Source organism: Pelophylax lessonae, assembly GCF_965119305.1.
Source record: "Pelophylax lessonae genome assembly, chromosome: 10".
In the NCBI taxonomy this organism is placed as follows: domain Eukaryota; kingdom Metazoa; phylum Chordata; class Amphibia; order Anura; family Ranidae; genus Pelophylax; species Pelophylax lessonae.
This window is the reverse complement of record NC_138777.1, coordinates 55,627,837-55,652,302: the sequence shown is the minus strand read 5'-3', so window position 1 is coordinate 55,652,302 and position 24,466 is coordinate 55,627,837. Positions and strand designations below refer to the sequence as shown.

The 24,466-nt window shown below is 41.8% G+C and overlaps 1 protein-coding gene across 3 annotated transcripts in view; it reads right to left on the bottom strand.

The window, feature by feature from the left end:
* Positions 1-1,072: 1,072 nt before the first annotated feature.
* The window catches only part of WT1 (WT1 transcription factor), a 99,967-nt gene continuing 76,573 nt past the window's right edge, over positions 1,073-24,466 (bottom strand). For 2 of the 3 annotated variants that reach the window (XM_082269872.1, XM_082269874.1), the window contains 5 exons: positions 17,407-17,509; positions 9,414-9,564; positions 7,542-7,631; positions 4,699-4,791; positions 1,073-1,691 (listed from right to left, as the gene is read on the bottom strand). In XM_082269872.1, coding sequence (XP_082125998.1) covers positions 1,570-1,691; positions 4,699-4,791; positions 7,542-7,631; positions 9,414-9,564; positions 17,407-17,509 — 559 coding nt within the window. In that variant the 3' untranslated portion in view covers positions 1,073-1,569. The remainder of the gene's footprint in view (positions 1,692-4,698; positions 4,792-7,541; positions 7,632-9,413; positions 9,565-17,406; positions 17,510-24,466) is intronic. The other variant, XM_082269873.1, reaches the window with a different exon arrangement.

Below are 24,466 nucleotides of genomic sequence, written 5' to 3'. Positions count from 1 at the left end.
TTTATGTCTCAATGTGTCATGTAGGACATGGTATTTCACTAATGTCTGAATGTTTAAACAGTGTCACAAAATTCTGAATCTAGTGATAATAGGACAGTTCGGGTGACTGTAGTAGTGTACATGAGGCAGCATGAGGTACTGACCATGGGGGTAGAAGGCCAAGGAACTGATTGACTGTGGTGCCGAAGCTCCAGGTGAAACTGGGAAATACTGGTGGCAACATGTCTGAGAGGGGATTCTGGGAGAGTTATATGTGTAAAACAGTGAAATAAATATAAAACAAATCTTTGTTTCTAGAGTTTGGCTGTGTTGTTCCCATTTCTAACCCTCACCTTCCTCATTTAAAAAGAGCGGTTGCTAATCCTACCATTCCCTATCCATTTTACAAGGCTGATTGGGTTGGCCATGCTACACTGCTTTTCTAAACAATTGGGCCATCCATTTATGTTATCAGTATCAGTCAAATTTTACATATATGGCACATGTTTTGGTGATTTTTTTTCTAAATAATTCTCTGCCTGGTCCAATATTTTAAATGTCATGCATAATCACATAGTTTGATTTGGGGCAAGACATTTTCCTGATAAAATAAATACACTGTAGACATTTTAGCTGTTGTATTGCTCTACTTTGGTCCTTAAAGGCTAGTGTTAGGTTGGTGGGTTTGATAGAGGAATAGGCTTGCCATTTGGGGTTAGGCTGGGCACTAGGGCAAGAATTAAGAAGTAAAGATAGGACTGGGGTAGATTGAAAGGTGGGGGTGTATTAGGGGCTAAGATGATGTTGAAAGCTAACATGAATCATGAGTTGGTTTTTGGAGATAACTACTGCAATAAGAAAGCATTATATATACTATAATACTCATGTGATAACTCGGATAGTTCCAGATCCTCTTTAAACATGTACACTTTTATGTTCTGATAACATTGTCCCAATGCAACAGCAAGTGCTCCAACATCTGGAAGCCCATAATAAGGATAGTCTTACAAATTTAATGGCATGTTTTTTTTATGATGCAGATGATATTAAATGGAACCAAATTTACTGCCTAATAAAAAGATCTGCAAGATTTTTGGTGACCACTGAAATACCATGCCCATTACATTTTAAGACATGCTCCAGAATTGTTTACAGGTTTGTATAGTTCAAGGTGCTATAATCCATTTCCCTTTATTTTCACCATTGTGTTAGGTGAAGCCTGTGCAGTTGAAACTATGAACAGCATCAATGTTTTGTAATTCACCTGGAAAAAGTGGTGACTTTGATATCACACCATGACATGAGACAACCAATACAGATTTGTTTTTCATGCTGCAGACAGCACCACATCCTCACTGGTTAAATAATTAACAAACAGCACAGAAATAACAAGGCCAAAACATAGCCATTCACTAGAGAATTTGTCCCGCCAATTAGCAGAACTTTCTTTGCAAACTGTCTCCCATACAATGGCTGTACAGAATCCCGCTTCTCCTGTAACATGCCAGGAGCCCTCCAGTTGGTTGTTTTGGAAGCTTTATATATAATGTAGTAGAGGTTTAAGTCCACAGGGGTCTTTGGCCCTGTCACCTAAAGAGCCAGTTGCAGCTTGGTCATATTTCTCTGGTGCATGTTGTGATGGCGGACCAACTCGTCTGACCTGGCAAACTTCTTCTGACAGCTGGGCCATCTACAACTGAAAGGCTTTTCACCTGTTGACACAGAAATGTCCAGTTATCATGAAAGAAAACCTTATCAGAAAGAATGTACAAACAAGACAAAGTAGACATACGGCTAAATGTGTCTGTACAGACTGAATTAAAGTTGTCTGGTATGACTGATTTTGATATATTTGCATTAGGTCTAGTGCTATGAAATTTTGGATTGTTGGCATCCAAAATAAAAAGGTCAGTCAATATTTCTATGTTTTGTAGAAATAACGTGTTAATGGACCAGTTTTTCCATTTGTTGTTGAAACAAACAATTGGATGTAAAAAAAACTGGTCCCAGACTGCAAAATTATATCCTATATTTGTTGAAAGTTAAGTCAGTAAATTCTGGGGATAAACATTTAAATTATTTTTTACAGTGAGGATTTTTTCTTTTTTTGGTCTTCTGCTGGGAGCTTGAAATCCTGTAAAGACATACTCCTAAAATGGACTGCAGTATAGTCTTCAGGGATTTCAAGTCTTCACCTTTACCTGGAGGCAGCAGTGAAGCAAGGTGACCACCTACACCATTAGGAAATGTCAGAAGTTGAGACCAAAATAATAATTTTTTTTGTAAAAACCTAAAAAAAATGTCTTCAAACTATTGAAAAATTTGTCAACCTGAAATCTCATGAGCCTGCGGTGCCATGTAATTGTATGAAAAAGTATTCTGTTCTGTTTGTATTGCTTCCTTTGTGCAAAATACCTGGTGTTCCTGCCAGTCCTTCTGCTTTCCTATTAAAAACTGACCACAACAGGCAGGAGAGCACAGCATGATCACTGTTCTAGCTATGCTAAGAACTCACACTGCTCTCCTCCAATGGCCAGACTTGTGCTTACATATAGCTCCCTCTCCAGCCCTCCCAACACACCCAATCACTGGAAAGATGGTATATGATCACTTATAAAAAAGGGGAAAAAAGGTATTTATATTGTTTTTTTAGGTGTATACACAAATGTTTTGCCCTTTCTTTCTATTGTAAACTGAATGGGTTGCTTTACAAGGTTGAGGGTCACATATAATTTAATGCTTGGGTGATGAAGGATTGACAGCAAAGTGGACCTTTCATTTCCATGGAAGGTCTGCTTTGAAGTGACCCTGTGTTATATCCATGCAGGAAAAAGCTGTAAATTAACCTAAAGCATATGTATAGGTAAAAACTTTTTTGGGATAGAGGAAAGTAGTATGGTGTGCTTTCTCCCAGTGTCCCCTAAAACACTACAGGCCACAGTAGTGGCATGGGGGCCAGTCAATCAAACCATTAAGAGCCGGTCCACACTACCGCGACCAGAAAGTCGCCCCATGAAGGAGCAACTTTTTAGCGTGACTTTGAAGAGACTTGTTTAGAGACTTGTAAGCGACTTGTAAGAGACTTGGAAGAGACTTGTAAAAGACTTGGAAGAGACTTGGAAGTGACTTGTGCACTACTTTGAAGAGACTTAAATGATAGGCGACTTTGTCTGTGGGGAATGCCTGGCTAATCTTTTTCTTCTTCCTGGAAAGTCTGATAACAAGTCGCTTGAAATAAGATAAGGATCCGACTTAGAGGCAACTCCCATTGAAGTCTATGTGCACAAGTCGGATAGAGGTTGCCTTGAAGAAGTACAGGAGTCTTTTCTAAAGTCGGAGCGACTTCAGTAGTGCATATTAAGACGGCTCTCATTCATTTACATTGAATTTGTGATGACAAGAGACTTGGGGCGACTTGAGGGCACACAAGTCGTGTCCCAAGTCGGAGTAGTGTGAACCGGCTCTAAGTGCAGTCGGGAACAAGGAATGGAAAACTCTGTGATGGATTGGGTTCTGCAGGAATCTCAGAAAGCAGTTTATCTTCACTACAGCAGAGGTCATAATTACGTAGTTGGTAAGGTTGAATAAAGACATTAGTCCATCAAGTTCAACCTGTGAAGGTGTATGTGTGTTCATGTCAATAATCATTTTCCATATCCCTGTATATTGTTTTCACTAAGATGCACGTCCAATAGTCTTTTAAAACTATTAGTTGGAGGGAGTGCTACATCCTTTCCGCCCTCACAGTAAAAAAAACCCTACGCAGCTTAAGGTTAAACAGCTTCTCCTCCAATTCCATTGAGTGGCCCTCAGTATCCAGAAGGATTCTGATTTCATCCACCTTTAGGCACAGGGAGTAGAAGATGGGGATAAAATAAGTATAAACCAACCTTTCTTCTTTGCAGGTACATTTCGCACCTGGGAATATTGGGTGAAGTTTAAAGGAGGAAGGGGCTGGACAGTTTATGTAGACTTTGCTAATTACTGTATTGTCTGGTCCTCTTTAGATTAAGGTAAGGTACAAAGTCGAAGATGAATTTAGTGGTGGAGTTTTTAGCCTTCAGGTGAGGGGAGGGTTTTGTTTGAGGTGTAGGCTAAAGATCAAGTTAAGGTTAGAGATCAAACCCTTTTTTTAAACTACGCAAGCTCTTGCCACTGCAATCAACAAACCAATTAAAGTATGTCTAAAGCCAAAACTTTTTTAAATAGTGTAGGGAAATCGGAATAGGGGTTTTGGACTAAGATAAACTTCTAAATATTGGTCCACCAAAATAATTATATTTTAGTTTTTCTGAAACAATGGATTATCAAATCACCTAAATGTTTTTATTTGTCACCCCACTTATGGTATTTCTGCCCTATAGTCCCCAGAATTGCTACCAGAGCAATTACGGGGACTACCGTAGAGGATACCTGCCCTCACTTTTGAATGGTAACTGAATATGACTGTATGGCAATCATGTGGGAAACCCTAATGTACATCCCTGCTTGCTCAGATACAGCAAGATTCCAAGAGGAACAGGGACCGATAAGTACGTAGAAGCCATACATCATATCCCTAGGGTCCACTAATAAAAGTATGTCATTGATAACTTCTGTAAGTACTATATTAATATATTATTATGAGACACATTGTACTATATTTACCGTAATGAACACTTTAATTACAAGCAGCAGAAAAATTCAAGAAAGTATAAATGTGAATAAAGGTTTACGCACTTGTTTTACCTGTATGAGTCCTGGTATGTGTCTTTAGGTGGTCAGACCGTGAGAACTTTCTCTGGCAAGTTTTACACTGGAAGGGTTTCACACCTGGAGACAGAATTAAAGGATTTCAAGTATATGGAAACCCTAACATCCAACTTCTCTTATTTGCTTTCTGTACACTCTGTGCGCTGAAATCTTAAGCAGTATTATCATCCTTTCCCAGTTCACCCCTGCTGGACTATAGACTACATCCTACATGTTTTAGAGTGACAATGCCCGCTTCTTCGTAAATATAGCACAGTGATGCAACACTAGGACGGGAAGTGCATTGTTGGCATGATAACCAGTAAAATAAAGGGGGAAAAAAAGCCTAAAAAAAATAAAAGTAATGCAACCACCACATCCAAGGTCTGTTAAGCTACAATATAGTATGATTTTGTTGTTGGACTAGGGCCCCTTTCACACTTGTGCGACTTGTCCTGCGACTTGGGACTGCAAAGGCGCATTACAAATCGTACCCCATAATTTCCAATGAGTACCATTCATATCTGTGCTTCAAGTCGCAATGACTTCAAAGTAGACCCTGCACTACTTTGGTTCGACTTTGATGCACATTGAAGTCCATTACACAGGCATTGCTTCAAGTCCAGTCAAAATCGCTGCAAAATCACTGCAAAATAGTGCAACTTCTTGGTCGCACAAGTGTGAAAAGGACCTTAGATCCACTTCTTAAACTGTATTTAAACAGCAAAGGGCTTCCTATTGTGGACTCCTGTAATCATATGGTTATGCATTTGAAACTCAAAATGCTGTCTCCACATTATACTCTAACTTTGAGTATGGCAAACTAAGTTTTCTGTAAAGGCCCGTACACACGTACCGTTTGTCGGCCGTAAATATTCGGCCAACGTCCGATCGGCCAATTGTCGGCTTGTTAGTATGATGCTTCCGACAACTGACTGCGACTTTTCGGCCGAACAAAATCTGGTGTGCAGGCTATAACATTTTTGTAGGCCAACAAAGAACGGCCGATTGTTCGTCAGTCAGTACAGATTTCGGCCGACAAAAAGCAGATGAGCAAGACTGGGCATGCTCAGAGATGAAAAAACACACTGAAAGTAAACCATCACATGACATCACTTCTGCAGTCGGTTGTTGTTGGCCGACAAAATTCGTGTGCAGTCTAGAGCACTTTTCAACCAACACGACAGCACCGGACAAAAGACGGCCGATCATTCGGCCGACAATTGTATGTGTGTACGGGGGGTTAAGTTTACTGATTTGGATGAAATTTGGCTCCGATTGTCTCCCTTTCCCTAATATTAGTGATAATCATAATGAGCAATTTGAGTGTTTTGCTGACTTTAAAATGCACTATCGTCAATAAGAGATGAAGTTTGCCAAAGATAAAGATAAACTACTAACCTTTACAGACAAGGAAGCTGGTATCTTAGCCTCCGATAAATGTGCAGTTACTGTGGTGCTGCAAATGTGATCAGTTATGACACCAGCCATTTGATGGCTTGGCAATTTGGTTAAAGAGGTTGCAAACTCGTTTAACTTTTTTTTTTTACAACCTGAAAGAGAAACACATAATGAGCTAGTATGCATCGCATACTAGCTCATTATGAAATACTTACCTTACAACGAGCCCCCGCCGTACCGCTCACTCACCTGTATGACGGGCGACATGTTCAGTCGCCCGTCTTCCAGGATCGCGGCATCCGGCCATCTGATTGGCCGGAGCCGCGGTGACGTCACTCCCGTGCACGCGCGCGGGAGCCGACGGTCACGGCACGGGACTCTGAAGGAACGGCACCAGCGGCCGTTCCTTCAGAGCGCATGCGCCAGTGACGTCACTGGCTGCATGTAAGGTAAATATCTCCTAAACGGTACATGTTTAGGAGATATTTACAGTACCTATAGGTAAGCCTTAATATAGGCTTACCTATAGGTAAAAGTTACAGAGGAGGGTTTACTTCCTCTTTAAGAGCACAAGCAATTGTGATATTTATCAATCATGGCATGCTTTGAATGTAACTGATATGGGAAACAGGTAAACCAATGGGTTTAGTTCCGCTTTAAAATCAGTAATTTCACGGCAAACTCAATTTCAATGTAATGACTTCACTCATACCTCATTGTGAGTAATGGCTTTTGATCCAAGTCACCCTGAAAAGTTTTAAGAGTCATTCCATGGTTTTTCACAACTGATGCATGGAAAGTCAATGCAGTGAAACAAGCAAGTGTAAAATACCATTAAATATATTTATTTTTCTCTATATTTTTGTAGCACCTTCTAGTATGCTAGTGTTTAAGTACATTTTTTTAGCAGGTAAAGGAATGAGTGAAAACAAGCTATGGACTATTTTTTACTGCTGACTGGTTTGACTCCAAAGTGGCAAAATTAATCATGTGCTTTAGGCTTCTTCCCACCGGCTTTCTGATCTGTTCTGCCTGTCAGTTTTTTAGGCGGACCTGATCAGATGCCCCATGCAGCCCTATGGAGCAGCGGATGTCAGTGGAGACATCTCCGTTGACACCCGCTGCTATCTGTTCCTTTCTGTGAAATCCGGAAACCCTATTTTCCATCCAAAAGTCAGTGAAACCCTATTTTCCATCCATCTGGAGGATCGGATCGGATGAAAACGGACAGGTGGTCATAGGGATGGGAGGATGGCAAGGCTCTCACAGCTCCATCTCTGCAAGGTTAGCGGGGACGGAGCTGTTATCTGCCTACTCAGCGGGGTTCGGTGGATCGATCCCACTGAGCAAAACGGAGTCCGTCGGGCGCACCTCCTGCGTGAAAGGACCCTGAGAAAAGTTGCTCCTTGTAGTACAGAGATTCTACACACCTGTGTGTCGTCTTTGATGCCTCTTAAGTTGGTCCGAGCGGGAAAACCTCCTCTCACAGTCTTTAAAATCACACTGGTAAGGTTTCTCACCTGTAGAGAAAGAAACATGTAAGAAAATGTAGGAAACTAAGTTTAGTAAATGGGCTGTCCATTCCTAAAACAAAACACAGCAGACAGCACAGTTAGAACCCCATCTAGAACATATTTCTTAGCTTGCCATGCCATTAGTGGTTGTAACTTTGGTAGGGTTTTCCTATCCTTCTGTGTCACTTTTGGGGAGATTTCATCTCACGCTCAGTTCTGGTGACCCAACAAGAAGTAGATCTTCCCAGTTGTGGCAAAAAACACTTTAGAGAAGTTCTCAACCTTCCCCAAACTAATTAAGAAAATGATTTCTTAATGCCTCTGTTTCCATTTGGAGAGCTCTAGGTTGGAGACATTTTTCCACATCACATGATGGGTTGACATTTCTGTCATTCTAGGGGGGGATTTTGAAAACTTCCTATTTTAATGGGGGGTACGAAAGAAGTATTGAAAAAATTTCCAAAAACATTACAGAAGCAGCAATAAAAGCCACCAGAGGTTCTTTCTCATCCTCCCTCTATCTAAAGTTAATACACACCACTAACAAGGGATGGGGCTCAGTCGGAAAGGGGTGGCAGTTACTATAGCTTTTCGAATGGACATACTGTATGTGCAAACGTTAAAATGAAAATTCGCATTAGTACATTTGATGACATGACCGATGTTGTTCAAATGTACTTAAAAAACTTTTGTTTTAAACATTCAATTTTGGAGTCACCTAGAAAAGAAATCTCCTGCACTAATGAGACATTCCATCCATTCACTATTCACTGTTTTATTGAGGTCCAACAGGTTTTAGCTGCTATCCCTGAAATTGCCAACAAGGTCTGTAAAGCAATTCGTATCTAAAGCAAGGAAATAGGAAAAGCAAGGGAAGCGCTCCCCTGGAAAATAGGAAATAGAAAGAAAATTTTACTTCAGGGGAACGCTTCCCTTGTATTTCCTATTTCCTTGATTCAGTTTTGGGGTGAATGGACTTTCCAAAATGAAAACCACATTTACTGTTTGCTCAAGAAATGTGTTTGTTCTAGAAGATTTTTCAAACAAACATTCTTAAAATGGAGAGTTTACAATAAAATTTTGCTTGCATATGGCCAGCTTAAGAAACTCTAAACCAGTGTTTGTCAAGCATTTTTCAGTCAAGGCACCCTTTAAAATTATGGACAGCCTGGAGGCACCCCATTCTAAAATGTAAAAAGCTATTCTAATAGTTTTACATAGTGCATCAACATCCACACAACCCAACATTAGAGGTGATTTATTCTTCCAAATCCAATAGACTTTTGCACACTGGTACTGACTAATATTCCAGTGTTTCTCTTCTTCCAGCAAATGTGACCCCAGCACTGATGGAGTGGGGCAGTGGAGAATCAAACAAGGATGCTGCAGGTGGCCGACATCCTCTTTATAAACTAATGATGTCATTGGATGTTAGGATGCGGCGGCTAGAAGGTCGTAATGGTGCACAATAAAATCCTGTGGCTTTGTGTAGCTAAAAGGCAGGCTTGAGCCACCTGCTGGCTTGTATATGAATTTTGGTCAATTTTTAGGCATTTTGCCAAGGCACCCCTGAAGAAACCTCAAGGCACCCTGGTTGAAAAAGGTTGCTCTAAACAATGGAGTTCCAGGCTAGAGTACAGGGAAGATTTTTATCCATGTGATGACCGCTCATTATGCTTTGATGAGAATATGGGTCCTCTTCCAGTGTATTTCTGGATGAACAGCTAAAGCTGATTCTGAGAGATTAACACAACATGGGTTGACTATACTGAGGCATGTTTTTCTTACCTGTGTGCTTTCTACTATGCATCTGCAGATGGGACAGTTTGAAGTATCTTTTGTTGCATCCTGGATATGCACACATAAAAGGTCGCTTTTCATTGGTTTCTGTTGATGATCTGACTATAGCTGGGGTCACACCAGGAACACGTCTAACATCCTAAAAAGAAAGCCATAGGTATTAAAGTTGTAAGTGTTTTCACAGCTTTTGGACCTCACTATCTATTTATCCTTATAGGGAAGAACCTCTATCTTTAAGGGTGGCCTGGTCGGAGAATGGGTTGCGGAAGTTTTGTATGTGTTTAAAAGGAGTGCACACCCCAAGTACTATTTTTAACTCGTTTGAAATAAAGATGTTTCTCTTTTAACAAAATGTTTGTGTACTAGTAATCATTCTGCAAGAAGGTTTCAAAACCTTTAAAGTCCCAAAAAAACAAAAAAGGTTTCAACACCTTTAAAGTCCCCCCTTTCTACTCTTGAAACTCTTTTTTGTCTATGTAGGCATAGGACACACCCCCTGTTGGGACGTCCCCTCCCGCTCCTTATAATGACAATCAAGCGGCTGCTCAGCTGCATCGGTTGTCATTACAAGAAAGCCGACCGTTGGCTCTAAACAAAGGTACTGGGGTGATGCTTCATCCCCTCGGTACATCCCCCTGAAGCCGAAGACACATATTAACGTTACCCACAAGTGCTTTTTTTACTACTACTATTTCTTTATACTGGCTTTTGAAATTTACAGATGCAGCCATTTAGGAACTGGATGAAAGGTTTAGCACCGGGAAACACTTGAGTGAGAAACACTTGAAAGATAAAAAGTGCATTTTATATGTACCTATATAGATCAGACCAAAATGAGGGACAAATGAGGAGGAAAGAGGGATTACATAAATCATTCCCCTAGTTTGTAGACGTGATAACTTTTGCGTAAACCAATCAAAATACGCTTTTATGGATTTTTTTTACCAAAAGTATGCAGCGGAATACAAATTGGCCTAAAAAAATGAAAAAATTTGATTTTCACGTTTTTTTATTGGGAATGTTATGAAGCAGAATGTAAAAAATATTGGGTTTTTTTTTTTTCAGAATTGTCGCTACTTTTTTGTTTATAGCACATAAAATAAAAATTGCACAGGTGATCAAATACCACCAAAAGAAAGCTCTATTTCTGGGGAAAAAAAGGACATCAATTTTATTTGGGTACAACGTCGTACGACCGCGCAATTGCTCGTTAAATTAACGCAGTGGCGAATCGCAAAAAATGGCCTGGTGATTAAGGGGGGTAAAACCTTCCAGTCCAGAAGTGGTTAAGTAGTTTATTCTGTATGGTTTGCAGACCAGCTCAGTTCAACAACTTGGAGGATCTTACAAATGGAAATGTTTTGTTGCAATTCATAGTGATATGCCTATATTAGAGAAGGTGAGGAACAAAGGGGTCAGTTGTATAGAGGAAATCATTTATCTGTTCTGTGCAGAACAAACTGATCTGAAATATTGTATGTCAGGCTGGAAAATTGAACAAATAAAACAGCTGATCTAGCAAGGACCAGAAATGTCCCTGCCAGTGTTACATTGTAGTGGATAACCTCTGCATTCAGCGCACAACACTACGGGCCAAAGACAGTACACTGCAGTGTAAAATTGGATTAATAATATTAATGTTGATGCTGCATTAATGTTTTATAACTAGCTATGTCGACAAGCCTTAAATGGCCTATCTTGGTGGATATTTTACACACTCTGATTGAAAATTCTCCTCAAATTGTACTCTCTCCTATTGTTTTGTATGTTTGCCTCTACATTTCTGATGTAATACTGAAAAATTTCAATAAACCTCAAGTTTAAAAAAAAATTTGAATTTTAAACAATTGGAACCAATGAGTGATTGATAATCCAATCCACCCAACACTGGAACTGTGTAAATTTAAAAAAGTCTACCCAGATAAGAAGTGTATGGTATGTAAATCCAATTTCTATTTTTAAGTATGACTGCCATTATATCTCACTGTATACTGTACAGTTTTCTTATACAATTTGTTTTTGTAAAACTGTTGCAAAATGTCTTACCTGGAGATCCTGCAAGGAACAGCCAGGGCGTAACTACAGGGGTTGCAGGGGTTGTAATTGCAATCGGGCCCCATGCTCCCGGGGGCCTGTGCGGCTCCCCTGTACACCTGGATAGGAGGGGCGGCGGGGTCAGCTTGTAGAGAAATTACTGTCCTCCTTTTTCCTCCTGTAGTTGCAGGAGGAAAATTAAGGAGATTGGTTCCTCTGTATGCTACCCCCGCCACTCCTCCTATCCAGTTCACTTGCGTTCTGCTGTCTCTGGGCCCCTGTGTGCTTTCCTGGTCTCCCCCCCCCCCCACTATGTTGCCCCCCCCCCCCACTATGCTCCCTTCCCTCTCCTGCCGGCTGCTGCAGGGGTTGTGTCCCAATAGAGAACCAGGAAGGGGTCGGTAAATATGTCATTTACCAGCTCCTTCCTTTTCTGAATGGACAGAGTCATAGTCAGTGACATTGTAAAAAAATAAAATAAAATTATAAAAAATAATACAATTAAAGTCCCCCCTTTCTACTCTTGAAACTCTTTTTTGTCTATGTAGGCATAGGACACACCCCCTGTTGGGACGTCCCCTCCCGCTCCTTATAATGACAATCAAGCGGCTGCTCAGCTGCATCGGTTGTCATTACAAGAAAGCCGACCGTTGGCTCTAAACAAAGGTACTGGGGTGATGCTTCATCCCCTCGGTACATCCCCCTGAAGCCGAAGACACATATTAACGTTACCCACAAGTGCTTTTTTTACTACTACTATTTCTTTATACTGGCTTTTGAAATTTACAGATGCAGCCATTTAGGAACTGGATGAAAGGTTTAGCACCGGGAAACACTTGAGTGAGAAACACTTGAAAGATAAAAAGTGCATTTTATATGTACCTATATAGATCAGACCAAAATGAGGGACAAATGAGGAGGAAAGAGGGATTACATAAATCATTCCCCTAGTTTGTAGACGTGATAACTTTTGCGTAAACCAATCAAAATACGCTTTTATGGATTTTTTTTACCAAAAGTATGCAGCGGAATACAAATTGGCCTAAAAAAATGAAAAAATTTGATTTTCACGTTTTTTTATTGGGAATGTTATGAAGCAGAATGTAAAAAATATTGGGTTTTTTTTTTTTCAGAATTGTCGCTACTTTTTTGTTTATAGCACATAAAATAAAAATTGCACAGGTGATCAAATACCACCAAAAGAAAGCTCTATTTCTGGGGAAAAAAAGGACATCAATTTTATTTGGGTACAACGTCGTACGACCGCGCAATTGCTCGTTAAATTAACGCAGTGGCGAATCGCAAAAAATGGCCTGGTGATTAAGGGGGGTAAAACCTTCCAGTCCAGAAGTGGTTAAGTAGTTTATTCTGTATGGTTTGCAGACCAGCTCAGTTCAACAACTTGGAGGATCTTACAAATGGAAATGTTTTGTTGCAATTCATAGTGATATGCCTATATTAGAGAAGGTGAGGAACAAAGGGGTCAGTTGTATAGAGGACATCATTTATCTGTTCTGTGCAGAACAAACTGATCTGAAATATTGTATGTCAGGCTGGAAAATTGAACAAATAAAACAGCTGATCTAGCAAGGACCAGAAATGTCCCTGCCAGTGTTACATTGTAGTGGATAACCTCTGCATTCAGCGCACAACACTACGGGCCAAAGACAGTACACTGCAGTGTAAAATTGGATTAATAATATTAATGTTGATGCTGCATTAATGTTTTATAACTAGCTATGTCGACAAGCCTTAAATGGCCTATCTTGGTGGATATTTTACACACTCTGATTGAAAATTCTCCTCAAATTGTACTCTCTCCTATTGTTTTGTATGTTTGCCTCTACATTTCTGATGTAATACTGAAAAATTTCAATAAACCTCAAGTTTAAAAAAAAATTTGAATTTTAAACAATTGGAACCAATGAGTGATTGATAATCCAATCCACCCAACACTGGAACTGTGTAAATTTAAAAAAGTCTACCCAGATAAGAAGTGTATGGTATGTAAATCCAATTTCTATTTTTAAGTATGACTGCCATTATATCTCACTGTATACTGTACAGTTTTCTTATACAATTTGTTTTTGTAAAACTGTTGCAAAATGTCTTACCTGGAGATCCTGCAAGGAACAGCCAGGGCGTAACTACAGGGGTTGCAGGGGTTGTAATTGCAATCGGGCCCCATGCTCCCGGGGGCCTGTGCGGCTCCCCTGTACACCTGGATAGGAGGGGCGGCGGGGTCAGCTTGTAGAGAAATTACTGTCCTCCTTTTTCCTCCTGTAGTTGCAGGAGGAAAATTAAGGAGATTGGTTCCTCTGTATGCTACCCCCGCCACTCCTCCTATCCAGTTCACTTGCGTTCTGCTGTCTCTGGGCCCCTGTGTGCTTTCCTGGTCTCCCCCCCCCCCACTATGTTGCCCCCCCCCCCCACTATGCTCCCTTCCCTCTCCTGCCGGCTGCTGCAGGGGTTGTGTCCCAATAGAGAACCAGGAAGGGGTCGGTAAATATGTCATTTACCAGCTCCTTCCTTTTCTGAATGGACAGAGTCATAGTCAGTGACATTGTAAAAAAATAAAATAAAATTATAAAAAATAATACAATTAAAGTACCAAAAAATAAAAACTACTGAAACAGTGGCTGAACTTCCAGGATCGCAAAGGTCACACTTGCAACCGGGCCCTGGCATTCCACCACCGTGGGGAGGCCCCAAGATGGCAGGAAGGGGGCCCACAGCAGAACTTGTGAAAGAGTCCCGCTGCGGGACTGTAATAAAGGGTCCCGCAACGAGAGTAAAGGGCCCCAGGATCAGTGAGAAGAGCCCCAGGCTTGAAGAGAAGGTCCCCGGCCAGGGGTCCAGGGGGCCCTTCATAGTTTCTTGCACCGGGGGCCCTGAAGGTTCTAGTTACACCTCTGGTAACAGCACTTCCTGTTTCAGGCTGACAACACTAAGAAGGTGTCTCATAGTTAGCAGCAGCGTTGTCAGCCTGTCATGTGCATTCCTTCAGTTGGCCGTTGGGCTGCTTATCAAGTCTGTTTTCAGAGAGGTAGTCCAATAGCCAAATGAAAGAGCTCACATAGCAGGCTGACAATACTGCTGCTAATTTCATGGCAATGGTTTAGGCTACATTCACATAGGTACAAATCTGTGGATAGTTTGCTGTGGTCAGAGCCAGCTAAACACAACCTATCAATGCAGCAACACTCGATTAGCTGTGGCTGGTTTGTGTGAGACCAGAGTTCCACAGAAACGGCGACCCTGGGTGCACATTGTCTGCGTCCAGGGTCAGTCTGAGTTTCTATTCACATGATACCACTCGCTTGTGATATTACATGTGCACAGCAGCACTACCAGCCACTGATTTGTGCAGCATGTGCAGGCAGCTTTTACAATCGGCCAACCCTGGCTGTTGCTATACGACCATTTGGATATAGCCTTAGGAAGTACTTTAACTGGTAAGAACTTCAGGTAAGAAACTTTGCAACAGATGACAAGAAACAAATAATTCAATCACCTTCCCACCAGTGGGAACGTGGACGTGTAATTATGTAGCCCTGTTTACATACATCACTTCAGAAATCACAAACAGGGGGCTGTGTAATGGCTGTAATGTTAGCTGTCATCGGATGGCTCCAATCTCAGACACAATGTACAGAGCAGATCAGAGCAGCTCTGTACCTCCTTATTGCTGTGATCACAAATGTAAACACTATACAGTTTACATCTGGGAACCCACCCTTTCCTATTACAATGTAGGAGGAAGAGAAAGAAGGATCTGACAAATAAATGAATCATTCATCAACAGCAGAACAGAGACAGCAGCAGATTCATGTCAGGAGGTTTTATTACTATTATAGTGGATTGTTTTTGAACCCTTTCACTCCCTCTCCTCTCCTGTAGATCTCAGTTCCATCTTGTCCCTAATGACCTGTATATACTAACTCCATCACCTCCTCTTCTTCCCTCTGTGTATGACCTGTACATTAATAGGGTTTTTAGTGGACCACTATGTATTTAAATCACTGTGCCACAAATCTCACCCTGAACACCTATAAAACCCTTGCTGCTCTTCCAGATATTCTGGGTTGAACACACAATGCTAAACATAAAATTTTAATTTTGGTGGACCATTACCCAACGCCATGATATACAATTTTAAAAAATAAATGAAATATAATTTGGGTGCAGTGTTGCATGAGCAATGGTCATTCAAACTATCATAGCACTGAAGCGCTTAAAGCTCAATTCCTGGCAATTTTAATATAAATATATTGTTCCAGCTTGGACAAATGTAAGTAAGTATGTGCCATACCTGTGAGACCCCCCTGGAATCTGGGAATCAATGCAGTAGGCACTGCTACAACAGTGATTTCTACATTGCTCCAAGCTTCATCAATGTAACTATGTAAAAATTGCCATGCCTGGAATTCATCTTTAAGGAATCTGTAAAAGTTAGGCATGATGCCTAACACAGTGTTTTTCAACCTTTCTTCACCCAAGGCACCCTTTAAAATCTGGAAGAATCTCAAGACACACTAACCAAAAATGCAGTCTGGACTGGACGGAACAACATGACGTCGCTCTGGCCCTCCAAGGCCATAGAGGCTATTAAAGAGGATATGCTCTTTCATCGCCCCCTGGGACTAGCCGGCTGCACTATTGGATTGCTTCTCGGGTGAGCCGGTGGGAGGGGGGTACATCCCCTCCCGCTGCTTCTGAAAGCATTCCAGTGGCTCATGTGCTGCTTGATATCTTCAGCCATAACCCTAATAAACCATTTCAGAGCCGGGATGTATATTTAACTATGACTCGCTGCAGTGCAGGTGTAGCGCAGGGTACCTGCACTTTTCATGTGCGTTACCTGCCGTTTCTCATCAACTTCTATTATGTCCTACATTTTCTGAAAGCACACCAAAAATTAGGGACATAATAGAAGTCTATAGGAAACTGCAGGTAATGCACATGAAAACCGCGGGTACCCTGCGCTACACTTGCACTGCGGCCAAACTGCAGCAGAGCAATGTGCAAGCGGAAGACAAAATAAAAAGAAGTGCAGTTGCCATTAAATAAATATAGTTACTATTACCAATAATAATAATAATAATAACCAACATATCTTATGTATATTTATATTGCATTAACAAAAAAAACAATCACCATGCCTGCAATTATACCTAAAACAAAAACATGCAGGTAAATTACAGGTACAATTGCTGTACCTCATGGAGCTCAGAAGAGCTCATATGCAGCCACTGAAAAGCCTCCTCCCTGTTCTTTCTCCTCTCCTCATGCTCTGCTTCACCTCCCCTCGGGGAAAAGCGCGCCAGCCAGCGTCTCCTGGGACCTGCGTCTCGCACATCCAAGAAAGCTGTGCGTACGCTTGACCCGCCCCTAGCAACCGATGACCTCATTGGTTGGCAAGATGCGATCGGACGGCGCGCACAGCTTCCCAAATGCCTGTGGCAGCGGGAAGTGAGCTTTAGACAGCGGACCAGAACCGCTGTAACAACAAGGCTTAACTGAGTGGCCAACACAGTTTGTAGATCAGATGGGGTAATTTTGCCACGGTACGCCTGGGGACTCTTCCCGGCACTCCAGTGTGCCGCGGCACACGGGTTGAAAAACGCTGGCCTAACATATCAAAAACATATCTTGGGGTTACATACAGCTTAAGCATGGTTTCACACCTATACGCTGTGGTAATGTGCTTTTACCAAACACTACCATAATAAGCATTACAACACAGCATCCCCAACACACCAATACAGTGATTGGCAACACACCTATGCTGTAGCACGCCACAATGAATATGCTGTGAGTTGTGGTGAGATGCGTTCCAAATATTGTGTTTTTTCATCCACTGCAGTGCATTGTCAGCCTTCAAATTGTAAAGGGACGCCAAAACTTGCCTCTGTATTTTCAGAATAGTTAGTAGCACTAAGCTTACTTGTAATCCTCTGAACACACCATGAGTGTGTATCCGGTACTGACCCCCGCAGCTGTACAACATGGGTGTGCTGTGACTGTCATTTTCATAGGTCGTCCCGTGACTGTAAACAGAAACACACCAACAAAATTAGTCTTTATGTAAAAAAAAGGTAACACATCATCTGTCCTATATAGACCATTGATGGAGACAGCCATTTCATTTTTTGTTATTTTTGATTGCCCTAAAAGATATTCAGAGTCTTGGCTTGGACAACCTCTCAATCTGCTGCAGCTGGGGAAGTCTCACTTCTCCTCCTTCATCATCCATAATGAAAATTAGATGAAGAAATCTATTGTGGCACTGGGAGGAGGGTGGAGCTGTGAATTTGGATGTCAACACTGTGCAGCTGGTGCCCCAAAGAGAAATAAGGATATGGTGGTTTAAAAGCCTGCCAACTATTCGAAATAACATTAGGTAGACAGATCTTTTAGCCACTGTAGGCCCAGAATATGTTATTGCTAGACTTAAAGGGTATGTATGCACGACAATAAACTCCTCTTATTTGCTCCCTTTTGGTCTGTTGAATATAGGAGAAGAAAACCCCTGTCCACAACTGTCCACAGCTCACCTCTGCAACCTTTTCCACGACTCAGTTCTGCACCATTTTCCACAATGCATGTCTTCAATCCCTGTTTTCTGGTCACCTCTACACCCCTCATCACAACTCACCTTTGTACCCACCGTCCACAACTCACATCTGCACTCCCTTATCAAAACTCACACCTGCACCCCTGTTGAAAACTGTTTGCAGTTCACCTCTGCACCCCTGCCCAAAATTCACCTTTGCACCCTCATCCACAACTTACCTCTGCAACAGGTGTCTGCAACTCAAATCTGCACCCCCTGTCCTCAGCTCACCTCTACACCTCTATCCACAACTCACCTCTGCACCTCCTGTCCACAGCTCACTCCTGTACCTCCGCCCACAAATCACCTCTGCACCCCCTGTCAACAGCTCCCTTTTCACCCCCTGTCCACAACTCACCTCTGCACCCCATCCACAACTCACCTCTGCACCCCCTGTCAACAGCTCACCTTTGCATCCCTGTCCACAACTCATCCCTGCACCCCCTGTCCTCCACACCCCCTGTCCACAACTCACCTCTGCACCTCCTGTCCACAGCTCACCCCTTTACCCCCGTCCATACCTCACCTCTGATCCCCCTATCCACAGCTCACCTCTGCCCCCCCATCCACAACTCACTTCTGCACCCTTGTTCACAGCTCACCCCTGTACCCCCATCCACAACTCACCTCTGTACTCCCTGTCCACAACTCACCTCTGTACTCCCTGTCCACAACTCCCCTCTGCACCCTCTGTCTGCAACTCCTCTCTGCACCCTGTGTCTGCAACTCCTCTCTGCACCCTGTGTCTGCAACTCACCCCTGCACTCCTGGCACCAACGTACCTCTGCACCCCTCACCCGTCTCCTACTCACCTTCACACGCCCTGTCCGTACCTAATCTCTGCATCCCCTGTCCACAGCTTACCTCTGAATCCCTGTCCACAACTCACCTCTGATCCCCCCTTCCACAGCTCAACTCTGCACCCCCGTCCACATCTCACCTCTGCACTCTCTGTCCAAAGCTCACCTCTGCACCCTCTGTCTGCAACTCCCCCCTACACCCTCTGTCACCAATGTACCTCTGCAACCCCCCACCCCTCCCCTACTCACCTTCACACCCCCTGTCCACAACTCACTTCTGCACCCCCCCCCCACCCATCTGTAACTCACCTCTGCACCCCCCCTCCTTCCATCCACAGCTCAATTCTGCACTCCCTGACCGCAGCTCACTTCTGCATCCTTATTCTACAGCTTATCTCAGCAACCTCCCTTCAAAATCTAAGCTTTACAGCCCTCCTTAGTTCTGCAACCCCCCCTCCCCCCCTCAGCTCTGAACTCTGCATGCCCACAGCCCTCCCCTTTGCACATGATGAACACAGAGCACTGAGTGGCTGACTGGCTTCACGTCTCCCTATTGGCTAGCATCAGCAGGTGGATCATTGGGCGGGGGTGTGAGCATCCGGGCACCAAGTATTAATTTAGCATGCTTTGACCCACCTCCCGCCCATAAAAAACAGCACGCCTGGGTAGCTGTCCCTCCCTTGTTCCGGCACTGAATGGGGCAAGAAGGTTCTGTAAAAAGGCAACAGGAGAGGTGCACTTTCACATATAAATACAGAAGCTGGGCTTCTGTGTTTGCAAGTAACAATAGTTAGTGATGATCACAGAGCCAGTTCTGAAAGTGGTGGAATAGCGTTCCACCATGTTCCAGCTCAAAAAAAGCCCTGAATTGTTTACAAATAAATTAGTGGAAAATTTTAATATACCCTAACATTACCAACACCTCACACTTTCTAGATGTAGACAGAAATCAGTCTACAGATGATCTGTTAAAGAAACACTGTCACTTAGACCTAATGCATGAGGTACAGTACCGTGAGCACTAAAGAATATCTGACAAAACCCATTTGAATAAAAATAAATATAGTGCCGTGCTCAAAGAATGCTAAAGAATCCCAAATATAACTCACAGTGTAAATAATAACATTTATATGAATATTCACTAGTGAAAAATTATATTAAAGTGCTCAAAATAGTGCAACAGTGAAAAAAATAGTTCATATGATAAAGTACTTGAAGTGCAAAGTATATCATAAATAAAAATGTAAAAAGTTCATATAATGAAATAATGTCTAGTATAGATATTGTTTTCAAAAGTAAATGCTGCTGAAAGTGCTCCTTAGTGCAAAGATGCTGCCACACGTGTATCCACAAGTGCACCAATACCGTGACCACAATGCACTCACCAGAGCAAGTAAAGAAAGTCAGCCTGTTACAATTATGCCATCACATGAGATATCCCTCCTGATACTCACCATCATCACCATATCCCTCCTGATAGTGAACAGATACCTTCCCGCAGCTCCTCCTAAACAGGGAATAGCTCACCACACGGAGCCCCAGAATTGTATGATAGTATAGTATGTTTCCTAAAGCTAAAAGCATACAGCATATAAAATATCCACATGGATAAAATATATATCAATGCGGCCGAACATACCAAATGGCCACCACTCCGAGAATCGGAAGCAGCGGCGTGACGTCAGTGTATCAGGCTCCTCCCTTACTTAGTCACTTAGACCTGTTTTTGCCAATCTCCTGGTGATAATGCAAAATTTTGAAAACTTTCAGACCAAGTGACAATGGAGTGATTCTCTCTAACTTGAGCACGGAGAGTGCTAAAAACATAAGCCAAAACATTGACACAAAGTAGGAACTGCCTATTAATTGAAGCAAACCTTGCAATAAACTGCAAGGCCTTCTCAAATTGCCTTGGCATCGGGCCCATTAATGGTAAAGAGACAGTGACTACAAATAACGCCCTCCTTCCCAGTCATATATACTTACCCAGCAACACAAACCCACCACCTCAACGCTGCAGCATCCCTGGCTATCTAAGCTCTGGTGTCAACTGCTGTCGGAGCAGAGAGAGAAAGGTGACATCATGGCACTTGCTGAAGTCCAAACACATGTGCCACAGGTAAATACACATGCTCCTCTACATCTTGAAGCCCTGCTCTATTAGTGAGGGCTTTGGCAGTGTGGAGACTGGAGAGGGGGTAAGGTAGCATGGCTGGGTAAGTATACTTGCTGGGGGCGAGGTGGGGGGAGGAGATTGGCAAAAACCGGTCTAAGTAAGGGAGGAGCCTGACACACTGACGACACACTTCTGCATCTAATTTTCAGCAGTGGTAGAGCAGGGAAGGCAAAAGCCCACCTAAATTTTCAGGAGCTTAGCGTGAGAGTCAGTAAGGATACTGGACATGGGTTCATTGAGCATCATAGCCATCAAACGGTCTCTCACTCCCTGAAAGGGGACTATGGGTTTCTTCCAAACTTGGGCAATCTTTCTCTTAGCTGCTATAAACAGATAGGATGCCAATTTTTGCTGAAGAGCAAATCAGCCCAGGATGGGGTAGGGACGGGGTAAGGAAAATTTACCATCCTTTCGGATGTTCATTTGGAACAGGGTGTACAACAGACCGAAAACTTGAGACCAAAAGCCTACCAGTTGCAGACATGTCCACCAGGTGTGCAGAGCATCCCTACAATTGCAACAACTCTGAGAACATATATATTTTTTTAAACACAGAAAGTTAAATTCACAAAGCTAGCACACTGCTATAGAAATCGTTTTTTTTTTTAAATGAGAAAATAGAGTTATGTGGATAATATAAAGACCCATATTTTCGTGTTAAAGCTTTGTGAATTCAGCCTACTGTCTCTTTGTCTCCTGAAATGACATTGTGCATCATTTTTGAGATGAAAAGCATTGTGAGGCCAAACATGTATATGTTACTGAACAGCAAAAAGTTCAAAAAATGTTATAGACGGCCATATAGTTCACTAATATTTCAGACTTATGTTTATGGCCCTTCATTCTAGACATACCAAACTTCATTGTAACTCCGAGCCAAACAAAGACAGATAAATATTTTGGCTTTACATCTTGGAGATGAGGCTATGTCTAGGGCTGATTTTCCACAGATTCGGCAACTTTGGTCTAAAAAGGGAAAGGAACTTTTCATCTTTGCTAGTGCGGACATAGATCATCTATATAGTTTTTCTTCCTTTATCCTTGAAGAACATTCAGGTCATTTTTTAACAGCCTGTGAAGTTTTATAACTCCAAGACAGGAGCTGTACAATTTCTATTGTGTCTTGTATTTTAGCTGTTCCCTAAAGATTACGTCCCATCTTTAATCTTTTACATTTAGAGTTCAGATGTTGGTCAAGGTTGATGGGTTTCCGTTCTGCAGCTCACTTTAAAAATGTTTTTAAATGTATGTATATGGATAAACTAATGATGGTGTTTCAGTTCCATAGGCAAATTTTAAAGCAGTATTGCAGACGTTCATCATCTCCAGAGTCACCATCATCATCATTTATATGTCTACAATTTAGCTTTCAAATTTTTATAATTTAGGGTCAATTAAATTTTTTCAGTTTTATAAACCTTTTTTGTAATTTATTTATTGTACAAATAACCCATCTCCACCTTTTCTTCAACATCCTCCCCAAAGATCCTCCCGCAACTTTTTTTTAAAAAAATTCACTAGATTATTATTAATAATTTTAATTTTATTATTATTATAATACAGGATTTATATAGTGCCTACAGTTTGTGCAGCGCTTTACAACATGAGGGCAGATAGTACAGTTACAATACAATTCAATACAAGAGGAATCAGAGGGCCCTGCTCGTTAGAGCTTACAATCTAGGAGATACATTTCTTTAATCTAGTCTTCTGACCAGACCAGTGACATTCCAAAGTAAAAACAAATCCTCCTGCGCTCAAGTGGTGTGTGATAAAGGGAAAAATAGATGTTCAATGGTCTTTTGTTGGTATCACTTGTGGTCTTGCTGCCCTCTCAGGACCAACGGTATCCAGACCATACTAAAAAACAACAATAAGAGAAGGACGCACCGACCTTAGGCATTACCACTAAAAAGGTTTATTAAAAATTTTTAAATAATGTACATAATACTCACAAAACAAATGTAGATAGCACACATATAATAATCAAACAAAAGATCTCCAAGTTAGCCAAGGCACTGCACGGTGCTGGATAGTGTGCAGATGTCTGCACGAATCTGCTGCGGCTTACGCGTTTCATCAGCAGCACTTTTTGACTCGGAGGAAGAGGTTTCACCCTCGAAATGCGTCAGTGCAGCAGATTCATGCAGTGCCTTGGCTACCTTGGAGATAGTTCGTTTGATTATTATATGTGTGCTATCTACAATTGTTTTGTGAGTATTATGTACATTATTTTAAAAATGTTAATAAACCTTTTTAGTGGTAATGCACTAGGTCGGTGCGCCCTTCTCTTATTGTTGTTTTTCAGACCAGTGACATTACCAGGGAGTGTGTCCATGACAGATGGGGCTTACAGGAAATGGGTTTTAACAGTGCTAGACTAAACTTCTACATTGAGCGCCAACTAGTGGCAGAGGATGGAGTCAGCTTGAAGGGGAGTATTGTAGCATTAGTTGTTTTTTAATACATGCTGAACATTTTTTTTAATTTTTTTTCATAATCTAGAGTTCTGCCTTAATACAGAGTACATTAGTTACAAAATCAAATGTACATCTATTGCAAATCAGACACTTCTCATTTAGATAATATGTGCAACTTTTTGTGTATTTGCAACACCTGCAAACCTTGATGGCCAATTTAGACAGTTTTTCAGAAATCACATTTCTTTTAGCCCTCTTATAATATTGTGGAAATTATGACGATAGGTAATAATTTATAATCATATATGTTGTTTAAAAAAACTGAGTTTGAAAAAAAGTGCATGAGTTTAGTTCCGCTTTAAGAAATAGTAAGAGGCAGATATACTGTCAGACTGCGCCTTTACAGCAGCAGAGGGAGGAATCTGTGATTTAAGCTGCAGTCTAATAGTAGATCTGTCTCATAACCTACTTTCCCTTGCTGTGCAACACAATTTATAAAATTCTCCCTCATTTACGAACGCGTGAGTTTTCTAGTCCTGGACTACTTGCACAATCCCATCTCTGAAATAGAAGAAAGGTTGGCCGCACACCACGAGGAGCTTGAATGAAGTGAAATCCTTTGTTTACATAAGCCAAACAAGAACAGGATACATGGGATACAGGTAGACGCGTTTCACATGTGTCAAACGTGCTTCTTTGTAATGAACAAGCACATTGACACGTGTGAAACGCGTCTACCTGCATCCCATGTATTCCTTTCATGTTTGGCTTATGTAAACAAAGGATTTCACATCATTCAAGCTGCTGGTGATGTGCTGCCAACCTTTCTTCTATTTCTACGACTGTACGGTGGCGGGCAGGGGCCGGCACCCACATTGGATGGCTGTTTGTTTACTCATCTGAGCGTTGTATACATTCCCTGATGTTTTACAATCCCGTCTCTGCAGTCTGTGTAATATTTTTTTTTTTTACAATATTTAAAAAAAATAAACTTT